Source organism: Acanthochromis polyacanthus, chromosome 12 (genome assembly GCF_021347895.1).
Source record: "Acanthochromis polyacanthus isolate Apoly-LR-REF ecotype Palm Island chromosome 12, KAUST_Apoly_ChrSc, whole genome shotgun sequence".
In the NCBI taxonomy this organism is placed as follows: domain Eukaryota; kingdom Metazoa; phylum Chordata; class Actinopteri; family Pomacentridae; genus Acanthochromis; species Acanthochromis polyacanthus.
The window spans coordinates 5,686,951-5,702,501 of record NC_067124.1 but is presented as its reverse complement, the minus strand read 5'-3'; the positions used below and the strand labels follow the sequence as shown (position 1 = coordinate 5,702,501).

General features: G+C 40.0%; 1 protein-coding gene and 1 long non-coding RNA gene across 2 annotated transcripts in view; one reads left to right on the top strand and one right to left on the bottom strand.

The window, feature by feature from the left end:
• Positions 1-15,551, top strand: part of cdk14 (cyclin-dependent kinase 14) — a 247,189-nt gene that overhangs the window by 5,298 nt on the left and 226,340 nt on the right. Inside the window, exon 2 of the mRNA XM_051956814.1 lies at positions 8,340-8,371. Within this exon, the coding sequence (XP_051812774.1) occupies positions 8,340-8,371 (32 nt within the window). The remainder of the gene's footprint in view (positions 1-8,339; positions 8,372-15,551) is intronic.
• Positions 1-15,551, bottom strand: part of LOC127536449 (uncharacterized) — a 333,094-nt gene that overhangs the window by 206,985 nt on the left and 110,558 nt on the right. The gene's annotated exons all lie outside the window — the stretch shown is intronic.

Genomic DNA, 15,551 nt, shown 5'->3' with positions numbered 1-15,551 from the left:
GCTGGTGATCAGACTGGACTGTCACATTAGTATGCAAATTAAGAATCTATCTATCTATCTATCTATCTATCTATCTATCTATCTATCTATCTATCTATCTATCTATCTATCTATCTATCTATCTATCTATCTATCTATCTATCTATCTATCTATCTATCTATCTATCTATCTATCTATCTATCTATCTATAGCTTTGCAGTGACAGTTTGTTTTTATACTGATGACCGTCACCCTGCTGGATGAATCTATGTATTGAGGTGAATTAACTAACAGAGGTTTTTCCTCCCTCATTACTCCCAATGAGGTGCCCTTGAGCAAGGCAATTAACCCCCAACAGCTGTTCAGTGGCCAGGAGATCAGAGTGTGGCTGCATCATCAACATGTTAATGTGTGATTAAGACTGCACTCACCAAACATCGGTGTAGAAAGAAAACTTATTTTTCTCCTTCAGTTCAGTGAGACTGCTAAATTTCCGCTGTAAGGATTGTGGATATCACAGATTCTCACAGATGGTTCACAGCAGTGATCTATCCGTATCTACACAGGATGCGTTCAAACTATAGACTATATATAACGATGGATGGTGTGATAGCTCCCCATAAGTGAAGCCAAATTAACTCATGAAGGGTCTGCCATCTTGGACCAATAGTGTCAGTGGCAACCAGGCTGTTAATGGAGAGATGGCAATGTGATGTCACAAACTCACTTTCTGTTCAGTCCTCAATACCAAACTAAAAGTACAACTAGTTTATGAGGAAAAAGTTATTGATATGTAACTAGCTTACTAGATGGTTAGCATTTCTTAATAATTGTTATTGCAACTAGTAAGCCTAAAGTCAGCCCTAGTAGTGGACTTATATTAATATGTCATCAGCACAAGATGGAAGGGCCCATTTTTGCTATAATTTAGCTTCCCCCAATGCATGGTGACGTGCAGTCTTAATATACCTGGCTTAGGGTCAGTGGTAATTTTAGGTCACCCACCTTTTGGGCGATGACTTCGGTAATGGCTGTCACACCGCCTGTGTAGACACTTGGATTGATTTATAGTAGGTTTTACAAGTGACAGATGACTGAAATGGGTCATTCCGTGTGGTTTCACCAGATGATGGTTGCCGCACCATTTTCAAATTAGTCCTAAATTTGCATGCCATTAGATAGTCACAAAAATACTTTCTATGCAAAATTGTAGGCCTGTAGCTCAAATAGTTTCTGAGTTGTGGGGGTCTGAATTTTCAGAATTTGGGCTATAAAAAGCCTCGCCAGGGTTTTTTTTTTTTCATCTTTAAGTGGTTATTTCTCAGCCTCTAGACATACCAGAGAGCTGTGAGTTGGTAAACAAGGCCTCTACATGTGGCTAGTGCCCCACAAACATCCCCAGGTGTTTCCAGGCCATGGGGGCTTGCTAAAAATGCTAAAAATTAAGAGATACCTACTCACGAGTGGGGTTTGAGACTTGAAAGTACTAGAAATACTGCACAGAAGTGTTCTAACACCCCTGGATTCCATTCTACACAAACTTGTGTGATAACTTAGCAAACTGGAGCTTTCTAGGTACCTCAGTTTGGAAAATATGAGCTCCCAAAGTTGGACGAGATTTTTAATTGGCTATTTTTGGTGGCAAAGATCTCAGTGTGGGACAGGTACCAGAGTCCCCAAATTTTTCTACAAGACAGTTCCATCTGTCTTCTATCACTGTACAAAAAAGCAGCAGGGTTAAATTTGTAGTTACTGAGATATTCTTACTCAAAATGGCATGGGTAATCTCAAAATCGTTCTTTGCTTTTCAGTACTTTAAATTGGGATACAAGTATTAGTAGTCATTCCAATGGTAGTATTATGTATGTTTAGCCTAGCCGCGCTAGACAACCCACGGCAACGAATTTAATTCTCTGCCGGGGTGGGTCTAGTTACCCTCCATAAGGCTCGAGGCTGGATTCTCCTAAAACTGGCCGGACCAATCACCATGAAGTGTAGAGTCAGAAGGCGGGCGTAACTAAGTGACGACAGAGGCGTGACGATTCTGACAGAAACAACTGCCGCACAATAAACGGTTATCTTTCGACTTGGCTTTGGCCACAGCCCTTAAAGTTTTGAAGCTAAAATTCAACTTGAAAGATAAACAAAGGATGGCACTGAAGTGTTTCATTGAGAAGAAAGACGTATTTGGACTTATGCCGACGGGATATGGCAAATCCTTAATATACCAGTTGGCTCCGCGGCTCCGCTGGTTGGGAAGCTAATGGGACTTAGCCACAATCCGCCGGTGCACAGGAATATTATTGTATCAGCCTATTCGTTGCGTTGATTGGTTGTATACCTACCCAATTGCTGCAGAGGGATTTGATAGACAACCATTTAGCCTGCCTCCCTCCCTGTCGAGCTTCCCTAGACCCTTGTGCCTTCAGAACATGGGTCTAGCGTGGCTAGGCTAATGTATGTTTTGTTCTTTTTGAAATGTTAGTTGTTAAAGGTGACTAGCTTCAAAAAGTGTAATGTTATAACTTAGGTATACCTAAGTTATAACTTAGGTATAGGTTCTTTTGCTTGAAAGATGACATTGTACAATTAAATTTAACATGTTTAATCCCACTGCACTGATACTGTAAAATTCAACATTATTGTTGTATTTTTAAATTAATCAACCATGAACTACTACAGAGCTCCCCGAATTCAAGTGAGTACATGTAATTTGTATGTGTATGTTATAACTACATGTATGCATTGCAAATGGGTGTCAACATGTCATGATATCTACAGGTATGGCTCTAAACTAGACCTTATCACACAAAATGGGCATTACATTTTTTTGCTTTTCAGTACTTTAAATTGGGATACAAGTATTAGTAGTCATTCCAATGGTAGTATTATGTATGTTTTGTTCTTTTTGAAATGTTAGTTGTTAAAGGTGACTACCTTCAAAAAGTGTAATGTTGACAGCTCTCTGGTATGTCTAGATGCTGAGAAATAACCACTTAAAGATGCAAAAAACGGTGGCGAGGCTTTTTATAGCCCAAATTCTGAAAATTTCAGACCCCCACAACTCAGAAACTATTTGAGCTACAGGCCTACAATTTTGCATAGAAAGTACTTTTGTGACTATCTAATGGCATGCAAATTTAGGACTAATTTGAAGATGGTGCAGCAACACCCCCAAGGAATATCTGGTCATTTCACCTGGAATGACCCAAATGCAGTTCCAACACTGCACATTCACAAGGTAAAATCATTGCTCGTGCCTTGATGTCAACTGTTCCCAACTGACATCCATTCTTTAAGCCAGAAGCTCTACTCTGCAATCTCATTAAACAGTTTTTCTGTAGCTGCAACAGCACCAACCACAGTGACATGTCTTCCCTTTAGCTAATACCCTCACATCAGTTTAAGCAGAAGCTTTCTTTTAGTTCAATGTATGTAGTATTTAAGCTTTTCAGATGACAGGTTTGAACCAGGTCCTGCAGCATTTGGGTCAAGTACCTTGTAAAAAGTAAAGTAGGCCAGATTCAGTAGTTACTACAGCTGTTATTTCAGCGTGTCGGATACATATTGAATCAACAATTTGGAGAACTCCATGCAACTTGGTAAATATCCAATAGTATAGGAATATCCTCAAGGTTTTCAGTCCAAGAAAAACTATGTTCTACTTTTAGATTGCTACTCAGTTTTAGCAAACACTGTGGGTTGAGGTATTGGAATCAGATTCATGAGAGAGCTCTGGATCAGTGCCTCGATGGGAGGGCAGTTTAACTCGGCTTAACTTTTACTGCAATGTAAAGTGATGTCAGCCACACACACCATGAGCCAATAATCTCATACGTGCACAGGAATATTATTTGTAGGCTGAATATTGTTAGGTCTTTTAAAAAGTCTGACTCTTTTCTGATTCGTGTTAGTTATTATTCCCATTGTATTTTTTAAATTTTACTTGGATTTTCATTTCCCCCCAAATGTTAATCTTATAATGATAATGCTTTAATTTGGCTTCAAAACCTCCAGTTTTTCCACTTTTCTATGACTACTGACCTGAGTATCAATATAAGTGTCTTGTGATCAAATCAGGCTACAATTCAACTGAAATGGAAAAAAACCCCAGTAACAATTGAATTGTGAATGTGGTGCTCCTGGAAAATAGCATGTGTGAATCAACTTTGGATAAATAAAGGGTAAATACGTCTAATATTATGTCAGCTATAAATACACCTCATCAGAGTTTTGGTTCTTTATTCTGTAGATAAAACACTGGGAAGAGTTGTGTTTGGTGGATTTATCCCTCAGCACATCTCTGATTTTAAATTAGCACTGAAAACACCTTCACAGATCCGTTCTTTGTATGAGAGACAGGTTTGGCTTCTTAATGTTCCTGCATGACTTTGATCAAAAGACAAATTCCTTCAAGTGAGAGGAAGCTGTAGAAGCAGTAATGAGGTGTTATGGGTTTTTCTGGTCTTGCTTTACAGTGAGTTTGGACAAAATAGTCTGCCTTTTTGTTTTGTGGCTATTTAAGTTTCCTTTAAATGTTTTACTTTAGAAAGTCTATTATTTTGTGCATGCTCCCTTGGAATTAATCTAGTTTATTTGCATTGAACAACAATCCTCTAACAGCATCTCAAGGCATCAAAATCAGAATGTTTTGACACTGCTTTTACTGGGTGTTCTTAATCTGCAGCTCAAATAAAGGATCTTTGAAAAGATGTTTTATCTGATGGTTTTGTTTCCAAAATGTCTTTATATTTGTACATGCAAAAAAATACAGGCAATGCATTTGCACTCTAGTACCAGTCACCTCAGCTAACCCTGCATAGCAATGAGAAAAACATATTTTTAAAATGTTGAACTATTGCTTTAATTATCACTTATATGTGTACCAGTTTTCAGTGAGTGTGAGCACAAGCAAGTGGCTAAGAAACACCAATAGAACGATTTGTCATGTAAATAAATGATGTAGATAATCAGTAGCTTGGTGGGTTTTGGCAGTCAGTTTAATTCAATTGTATTTCTATAGTGCAGAACATCTGTCATCTCAAAGTGCTTAGCATAGTCAGGTACAGGCCTTACGAATTATAAACAGAGAACAGAGAACCCAACAATACAATGATGCCTTTAGATTCCCTATGAGCGACGGTGGAAGGAACAGAAAAACCTCAGCAGAACGACAGAACCAGGTTTAGGGAAGGCAGCCATCTGCCTCAAACGGTTGGGTGAGAGTAGGGATGAGAGGGTGGGAATAAAATAACATACATTTTGGCTGACAGAATTGTTGGAAGTTACTGTTAAACTACAAGCACATTTATGTTCCTCTGATAGTCTCTTAGTTCCGATGTAGTAATTGCAGCTTTTATTGCTAAATATAGTCACACATTTGGATTTAATTTGAAATTTGAATGTGAGGAATAACATAAATATGTGCTAAGTCTTTTTTGACATTGATGTATTAAAAATAACAGTACTGATCAGAAAAAAGTACATTTAGGAAGTGTTTATTCAATAGTTTAAAAAAAATACACAGGGGACTGTAATCACAAACATTTAACCTAAAACAACTTGTTCTGTGAACACTAAACCATGACGTGAACCAGGAGCTTCACCGTCTAGCTGCAGACTGATCGAGGATACCGAGTGTGGATTTGTGGCTCTGATGATTCTATGTGGAGTGTCTATTCTTTGGGGAATGTGTGTGCACTGGCCCTCTGAGGTGAAGGAAGCAGTGGTTTAACAGCTCACTTGCTGGACTGACAATACTTCCAACCACTCACTCTGACATAAATAAGTCATTCTAGCAGGAAGCGGCCCCCTGAGAGCTCCCTCTCTTTTAGCCATCTGTACCGCCTTTCTCATTAGACACAAGCATAGTCATCACGAGGAGGTAATCACAAAAATAAATAATTTAGCTATTAATAATACTCTCCTCGAGCTCCTTGTGCTGTGAGAGTGATTTAGAAATCAAAGCTGCACAAGCAATTGAGCTGTATTGCAGTGATGTTTACTCCCACCTCCCAGCCTTGCATAAATATGAAAAATATTGATGGCAAATGAAATAAAGTCCTCCCCTCAAATGAATATGAGGATCCCAGTCAGATGTCAGCATCGATTTGGATCTACCATTTGTTTTTGTTTTTTTTACAATCCTGATTTTTTTTTTCAGCATATCCTCTTTACAACAGACCATTGCATTCATCATATTTTACATTAAATAATTCAGAAAAAATAAAGAAAGGAGGGAAACCCCCAAAAAACTTCAGTGCTATTTTTTGGAATATTACAACCCTGACAATTCAAGAGATGATTCTGGTTGAGAGGAACTTGGTGTTTTTTTTGTTTTTTTTAAACCTATAAATGACCTGAAACATTCAGACTGTGGCATTCGATTTTACTTCAGTTTGTGCAGCATGATCTCAGGGCCTCTTTGCTCTTTGTATGTCGTTACCTCCTTCAACGTTAATGGGTTTTCTTGACCCTGACTTGTGCTTGCAGGATGACCTCTCTTTGCACGGCAGCACCACAGGCTGTTTGCTTTCCATTAAGTTCACTGGGTTATTTCACATGATGTTAGACCAACTGCTATTTCATCCACAGGAAAATCAAGTGCAACATGTCTATAAACAAATCTTTTCTACTAAAATAAATGAATCCAATTGACATGTGAGAAAGCATTACCGCTACAGCAGAAAGTATTTGGAAGAGCTCTGTTTGTCAGCACTGGTAAAATATGTGCATCACACATCTGTGATGATTACACTTACTCTGCTGGCAACACTGTGTAACTTGGATGATCTCATATAAGTCACTTTGTAACTAGTGAGAGACTGATGTCAGTCTGGTTGATTCTTGTGGCCAGTATTTGACATTTTTCCAATTATTGACTTTATTGATCAATTAAGTGCGCTGCTTCAGGTCTGATGCAGCCACCTCTCTCTGTCTGTAGACACTGTGTGGTGCAGGACTACAAAAACTGAACAGGAAATGCAGGCTGTTGCCATAAGCTACAAATTAGTTACTTTCACAGTGGCTAAGGCTCCGCGAACAGCTAGCAGCTAAGATGGAAGGCAGCCCCAGTTTACTCCTGAAACACAGTCTGGTAAACTATAATTAATAATGCTTTAAGATATGAACCTTAGTGGGCAATGAAAGTGATAGAACAGTGAAGCATTAAGATGTAGAGAACAACAGATGGAACTGCAGGAGACAAATCCATCAATCTCACATGTACAGAGCAGAGCATCCTGATTTAATCACTCCTATCTCGATTTTACTCAGTTATAGTCTCCCTTATCAATGAGGAAACCTAGAATGATAGGTTCCTTCTGTAACATGTTGTTAAAGCATGCAATTTAATGTACATCAGTTCTAAATATTGGGTATCGGTCTTTATTTATTTCCAGTAGTTGGCATTGATATTGGCCCAAACCCCTCATACCGGTTGATCCCGACTTCTAACTGATTCTTAAAAAGTATATTATAAATACTCAGCCGTAGTAAAGTGAGCTCAAAGATGTATGGGTATTCTTAGGCACTGGGGCACACTCAGTAAAAGTTCCAGAAAGATGGTGCTCTACTGAAATTCGCAAACAAAAGGCCATTTACATTTTGCCCAAAACACTATCTTTCCCTAATTTTTACCTGAATCTTTTTGTTTCCCAAACTTTAGCAGTCCAGTCTATGCTGTGATCTTTGAGTGCTTGTGCACCCTCCATCCACCCCACCCACCTTCTACTGACTTTGATGCAGTATATGAATGTAGAGCTTATCTCATTTAAAGAAATGCTGCTACTGAAGGTGATCCAGTCAGCAATGATGCTGCACCTAAATGTCTCTGGGAAACAGTTTAGCTGTGTGGAGTCGTAATTTCTGGGAGACAGAGATGCCCTGCTGTACGTCATAGCCGTAATAGCAATTTCAGTGTGTGTCACTGCTCCACGAATTACTTTTTCAAAGTGTTTCATGGAGATACAATGCCGTGTTGTAAATACTCCCTCAACAGTATGAGTGTGTATTATCTGTGTCATAAAATGTGATAAATTAACACGCTTAGATTGTAAAATCACAGTGTTTGCTAAAAGATGCCCATAAAAGTTGACAGCTTTTCTGCTGTTTGCCCTCCCCTGATAACACTCACACTTGAGAAACGTGAGTGTCACCAGGACCAGTGATCTCCCCTCCAGCTCCTACACCTGCACTGCCTTAATGAGCACATGAGGATGTTTTCCTGCCAAATTTCCCCGCAGTGATGAGGTCCTGTGGCGTGCTGCATCTCTACCATTATACCTTTTATTGTGCTCATTCTTCAAAACATGTCAATACAGGCTGTGTCTGATTCTGGCTCTCTTTCTTCTCTTTGCAGCTTTCAAGAAAGAGGACAGCGGCTTTGATGAGGTAGGTTGAAAACAAGTAAATTTTCAGGCTCATGTGACATCACTGGCCCAGTTTCAGGGCTGTATCACAGTGGTGTAGACTGTATTTTTTCACTAAAATTATTCTTCAAGGTCTTGTTGGCCAGATGTTGTCAGGAAGGACTGCATTGCAGTTGATTTTTTTTGGATGTGGATCTTTCTGTAACTCGGTGCATATGGTGTGTAATATATTCATGTGTGGAGCGCTCGTCTCAGAGACATCCCTCAGGGTCAGTCACCATCACAGGGCTCCTCTGGCCTGCCAAATGAGCCACTAACCACATTCTCCTTATATGAGAACACCCAGGGCTCCCAAAAGCAGCCTACCACCATGTTGAATCATCATTGTAGCCATTACTAAAATTAAAATTGACAGAATCCGTTCTTTAATTTCTCATAAATTTTGTTAATTGGATAAAAAAAAAGAGACACGTTGTCACACCACATTTATTGCCTCTTTGTTCTCGTTTGGCAGGTACAGTGTTCAAATGAACTGAGCCCAACTGTTCGACACAATGCAGTATGGTGCCTGATATCATAAAACCACCCCCACTCTCCTGCAGCAGTCTTACTATTTAATTCAAATTAAATGGATGAAGGGAAATGTGATGTGTAAAGGTGCCAGGTGGACAGCATATTAAAAGGAGTTTAAATAACACTGCAAGTCACGTGTCTCCAGTGAGAGCCCGGTTTCCTCCAGGCAGTATATCCACAGTTGAGCTGGGAGAAGTTGCTTTATTTTGGATATTGCACTGCCGTAATTTGCATTGTGCTGATTTACTATAGGACTGCACCACAGAAGACAAAAATATGGCTCAAAGTCACTGTGTACGGAGCCCCTCTGGTGACATGGTAAAAAAAAAGTGGCCACAATATACCTATGACGTGCGCACGAAATACTAATTCGTTCGCACAAAATACTAATTTGTGGCCAGGAAATAGCTATAACGTGCACACGAAATCCTAACTGATACTATTAATATCATTCCTGGACAGATGAGTAAGCAAATCAAGCACACCATCTCTCCACCCTGCGATAATCTGTGTACAGCCCATACCTACATGCAGTGTTGCCAACTTAGCGACTTTCTTGCTAAATCTAGCGACTTTCCAAAGCGTCCTAGCGACTTTTTTTGTCAAAAGCGACTAGCGACAAATCTAGCGACTTTTTCTGCCGTTTTGGAGACTCTGACAGGAAAACTTGGATCATTCTGCAGTTACTGTTTTCAGAGAGCAGCAGGTGCTGCTGTGAGCTCCTCCCCGTCTCAAAGCACAGGCTGTCAGTCCAGTAACCCCACAGCAGTCCCAGTGTCTGATTAGAGGACACATCCCTCCGTGGCCAGACGGCAGATGAATCGAGCATGCGCAAAGTCACTACAGATCCCATCCAGACTTACGGAGCGGAATATAAATGAAAATGTTTTTTCACTGTCATACTAAAATAAACCACAGCATTTAGCCTCTAGTACAAAAAATATTTTGGTTGTTTTAGACTCACTTTTTGGTCTCTTCCACAACGTTATTCCTCTCTCCTACAACGTTGATTACATGCAAACTGGAAAATATGCAAATTAGGAGATGACGTCATTTAGCGACTTCTAGCGACTTTTAGAACAGCCAATAGCGACTTTCCTTACTGAGGAGTTGGCAACAGTGCCAACATGACGTTCCTAAAATGAGTGTCTTTTCTTAGCTGTTCTAGTCCATATCTTGCTATCCTGCATTTAGGAAGTTATTTATTTAGGCCTATGTTTGACACGTTGTTGCAACATGTAGCCTGCTGACGTGTCACCCGATTTACAAACTTTATATCCTCATCCTGTTACTACACGTTGTTTTGTTGTGCTAATGTGTAGCTTTAAACTCATTTGTGTCTGTAGCAGTTGTAGCCCTACACACATATCAGGACACTTCTCAAGAACAGCTGGGGGGTGTAGACATACTACTAAGCGAGGTATGTTGAGCATAAAACCAGAGTCTTCTGTCACAAAGGTGTCTCTGTTTTGACCTGGCTAGATCACCATGCTAACTTATGCTGCAGACCAAACCTGGTCCGGACCACATTCTGTTCAGAGTTTCAGCTTGAAATGATCTTAAAAAGGGCCTTTTTCCACTGAGCATCTCCTTTGAAAGTAGCATCATGTGTGTCAGACTCTCAGCTGAGGGAATAGATAGGCTATATGAACTGCAGCGTTTAATAATGCTACTGGATGAAGCCGTGCAGTTACGGTAGTGCTCACTGTATACATTGCCAAGGGAACTTGTAGCCTATCATGGCCAAATGAGACTGAGGCTTCGGAGCTTGTGTCACTCTTCCTGAAGCAGTGATTCGAAGCTTCGGAGCCTCAGTGCTTCAGTGATTCAAGCTTTGGTGGTTCCAAGCTTCCATGCCTCGGAGCTTCGATGGTTCAAAGCCTCGGAACCTTGGAACTTCAGTGGTTTGAAGCTTCGAGCTTGTATGACTCTTCTTCAAGCTTCAGAGCATGTATGGAAACACCACTGCTTATCAGTGATCAGAATCTAAAACAGACACCTTCATGACATAGAAAACTCTGGTTTTATGCTCAACATACCTCGCTTAGTAGTATGCCTACACCCCTCAGCTGTTCCTGAGAAGTGTCCTGATATGTGTGCAGGGCTGCAGCTCCTACAGACACGAGTTTACGGCTACATATTAGCACAACAAAACAACATGTAAGTAACTGGATGAGGATAAAAAGTTTGTAAATCAGGTGACACGTCAGCAGATAGGCTACCCGTTGCAACAAAGTATCAAACACAGGCCTAAATGAATAACTGCCTAAATGCAGGATAACAAGATACTGACAAGAACAGCAAGGAAAAGACACTCACCTTTGGAACATCATGTAGGTATGGGTTATACACAGATTATTGCATGTTGTAGAGATGGTGCGCTTGATTTGCGCGAGTATTTTTTGGGAACGAATTAGTATTTCGTGCACATGTTGTAGCTATATTGTGGCCACAATTATTTTTTTTTACCATGTCACCAGAGGGGCTCCGCAACTGAGAGCTGCGAATGCAATTCAAATTTTTCAACATATTTATGTAGTGCTTCAGAATAAGGGTGTGAGACCTGAATACCACCAAGGATATAAACCAACTTTTTAATGCTGTTGACATGCCCATAAGGTATTTTTTGTATGTAAAACAAAGTGACGAAATAAGCAATCGATACCATGGTGAAACATCTCTAGTTTAAAACTATAGTGCAGTGAATACAGTCTCAAAAACAAGGATTGGTGGTCTCATAAATAACCGATCCAAAGAAACAACCCCTTCACCTGTGGGGAAGAACTTTCTTCTATACAGTCAGTTTGCAGGTCGAACATGTATGGTTGAGTTTCCCCAATATTACAATTTGCCATTTTATAATGGGTTTACAGTGTTTGAACAGAGTTGTGTGGTCTGGTGTGCTCCCGCTGCAGCCAATAGAGAGAGGTCGGTGATGAGAGAGGCTCGGACTTCATAGATCCATGAATTCTAGACAGATCGATTAATTATTAGGAAAAAATCCTAAATATATCCTATGTGAGTCCTATATATAAATATGAGGTTTTCGGGATTGAATCCACAAAAAGAGTGGGACTTCGATGGTGCAGTGATCCATTTTGTTTAGGACAGAACCCTGCAGCTCAGTCTTCTGCTGTGCCCACCAGCTGATCGAACTTCAGCTGCTGTGTGGTGCAGGGCATGTAATGCAAAATGGGTTTGTTAAAGATTTTTTTGCTGAACACAACGTCTGGAGGCAGAACTGGTGAAAATGGTTAGATGTAGGGATGTAAAACCAGATCAGTATGTTGAAAGGCTCTGAGATGCTTCATCGAGCTGATAGGAGCAGCAGAGTTGGTGGTTATTGTCTATGGGCTTCTCATTTTGAACTGCCTCTTTCACATTCCACATGCTCACGTGTAAGGTTGTATTATAAAAATGCTGATTAGTGCAGCTTTTAGGTCTGAGGAGCACATGTGAAAAAGAAGCTGTGATGTAGACATTAAATTAATTTACTGCCTTTCACTGTGGCTTGCTGTTGCACATAAGCTCCAATGTGGAATCAGGAAATGATTGATTGATGGGCAATAAAATCTGGAAAATCAATTAAGTGTCAACTGTTATAAAATAACCAGACACGAAGGACTTTGTCTAACATAGCAGACCTCGCCAGATTGATGGAAACATCACATCAAAAATGAGTAACCGATTTTTAGTCTCTCTGTATATATTGTAGTATGGTCTGTACATTATTTGCGTCGTCTCAGGATCTCTGGCTTGGTGTAATTTTGCAGCAGGCCAGTATAACGTATTGATTTCTCCCACATTCTCCCTGGGTTTGCTGTTGTATGCAGCTGCTTGATGAGGCAGTCGATAGGTCTCCAAATATATAATGTTTGCATTGATAAGGAAACCCCGGTCAGCTGCTCTTTTGAGTAAAAGCAACAGTGACTGCTGAACACTGCTCACCTTTCACCTGCCGCAGATGGCTGCCTAAAGCTGTGTCCTTGTTGTTCGCCGAGCACATGGCTTCTAAGTGCTGGAGCATTTCCAGTGTATTATCTGCAGTGACATTGCTTAATGAATAAGTGATAAGACAGCAGGATGCTTTGCATTGATGTGGCAGATGTGTTGGGGCAACTGTGGTTGGTTGATGCTAGGGGTGGACGGTATAAACGGTATAAACGGTATACGGTATAAATTTGGCCTACAATAGAGATTTTAGTCATACTGTCCTGTCGCGGTAGGTGATGATGTCATCAAAATGCATCAGGCTTAGCGGCTACACAAAAAAATGGCAACGAGCAGCAGCGAAAGCGTGAACGAAGAGGAACTCGTCAAAAAGACCGGAGCTACGTCGATAATATGGACCTGGTTCGGATTTAAGGTGTCTGACAGTGAGCGAGAAAACATAATCTGCAAGATATGTCGGGCAACAGTCATCGCCAAGAAGGGTAACACGAGCAATCTGTTTTATCACCTGAAAACAAAACACGCTGTCGAATATGCAGAGAGCCAAAGAATGCGTGCTGCTACTCAAACACCTTCGACTTCGAGTGGGAAGAAAAATGTTGCCTCAGCACACCAGCAAGTCTCCATCACTCAAGCTTTTTTAAAAGGCACGCCATACAATAAAAAAAGCCAGCGGTGGGCTGACATCACTAAATCTATTGTAATTTTTTTGTGCAAAGACATGTTGCCTTTCCGGGCCGTAGAGGGAAGCGGCTTTTTAGGCATGGCCAAGACTTTTGATTCACGATACGTGGTACCAGGCTGCAAATATTTTAGTGATGTTGAAATACCAAAACTACATGCGGAGGTCCGCGAAAAAGTAGAAACGGAGCTCCACGCTATGAAACACTACGCAACCACCACAGACCATAGACTGTATATATAGTGGACATAGCATCTGGCTCCAGAATTGAAGCCAACCAGGAAGTGTCAAAAACTTGCAATATCACGCCGTCCGCTAGGGTTGGCTCCAAAAAGCTTTTTCTCCATAGACCCCAATTCATTTTTGGAAAAAATAAAATTTGATAGACTAATTTTCTACAGCTCAGGATTTTTTTCCCGTTAGTTTTCATGGTCAAAATGAGAGATCAGGTGGCCGATCTTAAAATAAATCAATACTGAATTTTAAATAAATCGTTAAAGTTGGCGGAGCCAGGGGGCGTGGCTATACTTGATAGACAGCAACAGAAGCCTCTGCGGTAAAATGTGGGCGGGATAAGAGAGTTCTCAGCCAATCCTGCCCCTAGTTGCTCTCCGGTCCAGTTTGTTTGATGACGCTTTTTATGTCACTGGCTCCAAAAAATCCAAAACGGCAACCAGGAAGTAGCAAAATCCGGGCTTCATTTTCTCGGCGTTGAAACCAACAGGTGACGTCATGGTTAGTTTACGCCTGCCACAGACTTATGGTCGAGTCGCACAATGGACCCTTATCTTAGCCTTACGATTCATTATATTGACGATGAGTGGAAGTTGTGCTGCAAATGCCTGCAAACTTCGTATTTCCCGGACGATCATACGGGGGAGTTGATGTTGTTACATGGCACCGAGAGAATGTGGACAGGCTTGTTTTCCTGGCCAAAAACCTGCCATAAACTAAATGCTGCTCACTGTTTGATTTAGTGTGCACATACGCACAGATATTGTAATTGTATCTTTGTTTACAGAGAAGAAAACTATGGAACTTGAAATCCGTAACATCATAGGTGGCAAAATTGTAGTGTGCCACTAATCTGCACTAATCTTGTTTACGGCTTGTATTCAGTCCAATTCTCAAGTTTATTGTTGATTTTGCACTTCATTTTAAGTACTTTGTGCTTCTATGTTTGCAAAAGTTACCTATGCTTGAATTTTTTATTTAAATATCAGTGTGTTTATATTTTGTGTTATTTAAGAAAATTTAAAGCAGTACTTTGCACCACTGTGACATCTAAATTTACTATTTAATTTATATTGCTTTATTTCATACTGCTTCAGTTACTCTCAGGTTCAGTGAACGTTTTCTGATGTCTTTTATAATTGCAGTTTTTGCACTATAAATGTTATTATAAGTAACATTTCTGGCTTTTTCAGTTGTTTTCACAAACAACTTCCAAATGCCTTCAGTTAATCTTTGTATACAGAGGAAAAAAATACAGAAAAAAAAATCCTTTACATGCGTAAGTGGCAAAATTGTTTAGTGCCACTAATTTGTACTAAAGTTTTGTTTACAAGCTTGTGTTCAGAGTTACCTAAGTTGAATGTTTAAGTAATTTGTAGTTTTTATGTTTGCAAAAGTTACCCGTCGCAAGTTTCATTTAAATATTAGTAGTTTTACATTTTCTGTTGTTTAAAAAACGCGGCGCATTTTGCACTACAGTGACATTTCATTTTAATATGTGCCTTATTATTGCCTTGTTTTATACTGCTTCAATTCACAAGTTCAGTCGTTTTCTATTACATCTTTTATAATTGCTCTTTTTTCACAATAAATGTTATTGAAGTAACATTCTTGGCTGTTTTATATTAATAGTTTAGAAAACAACTTCCCGATGACCTCACTGGAGGCATTTTGGTCTCATTCAGAAACAAAATTTAAAAAACACAGTATACCGCAATATATACCGTCTACCGTCTATGGTTCAAGTTATACCGCAATATAA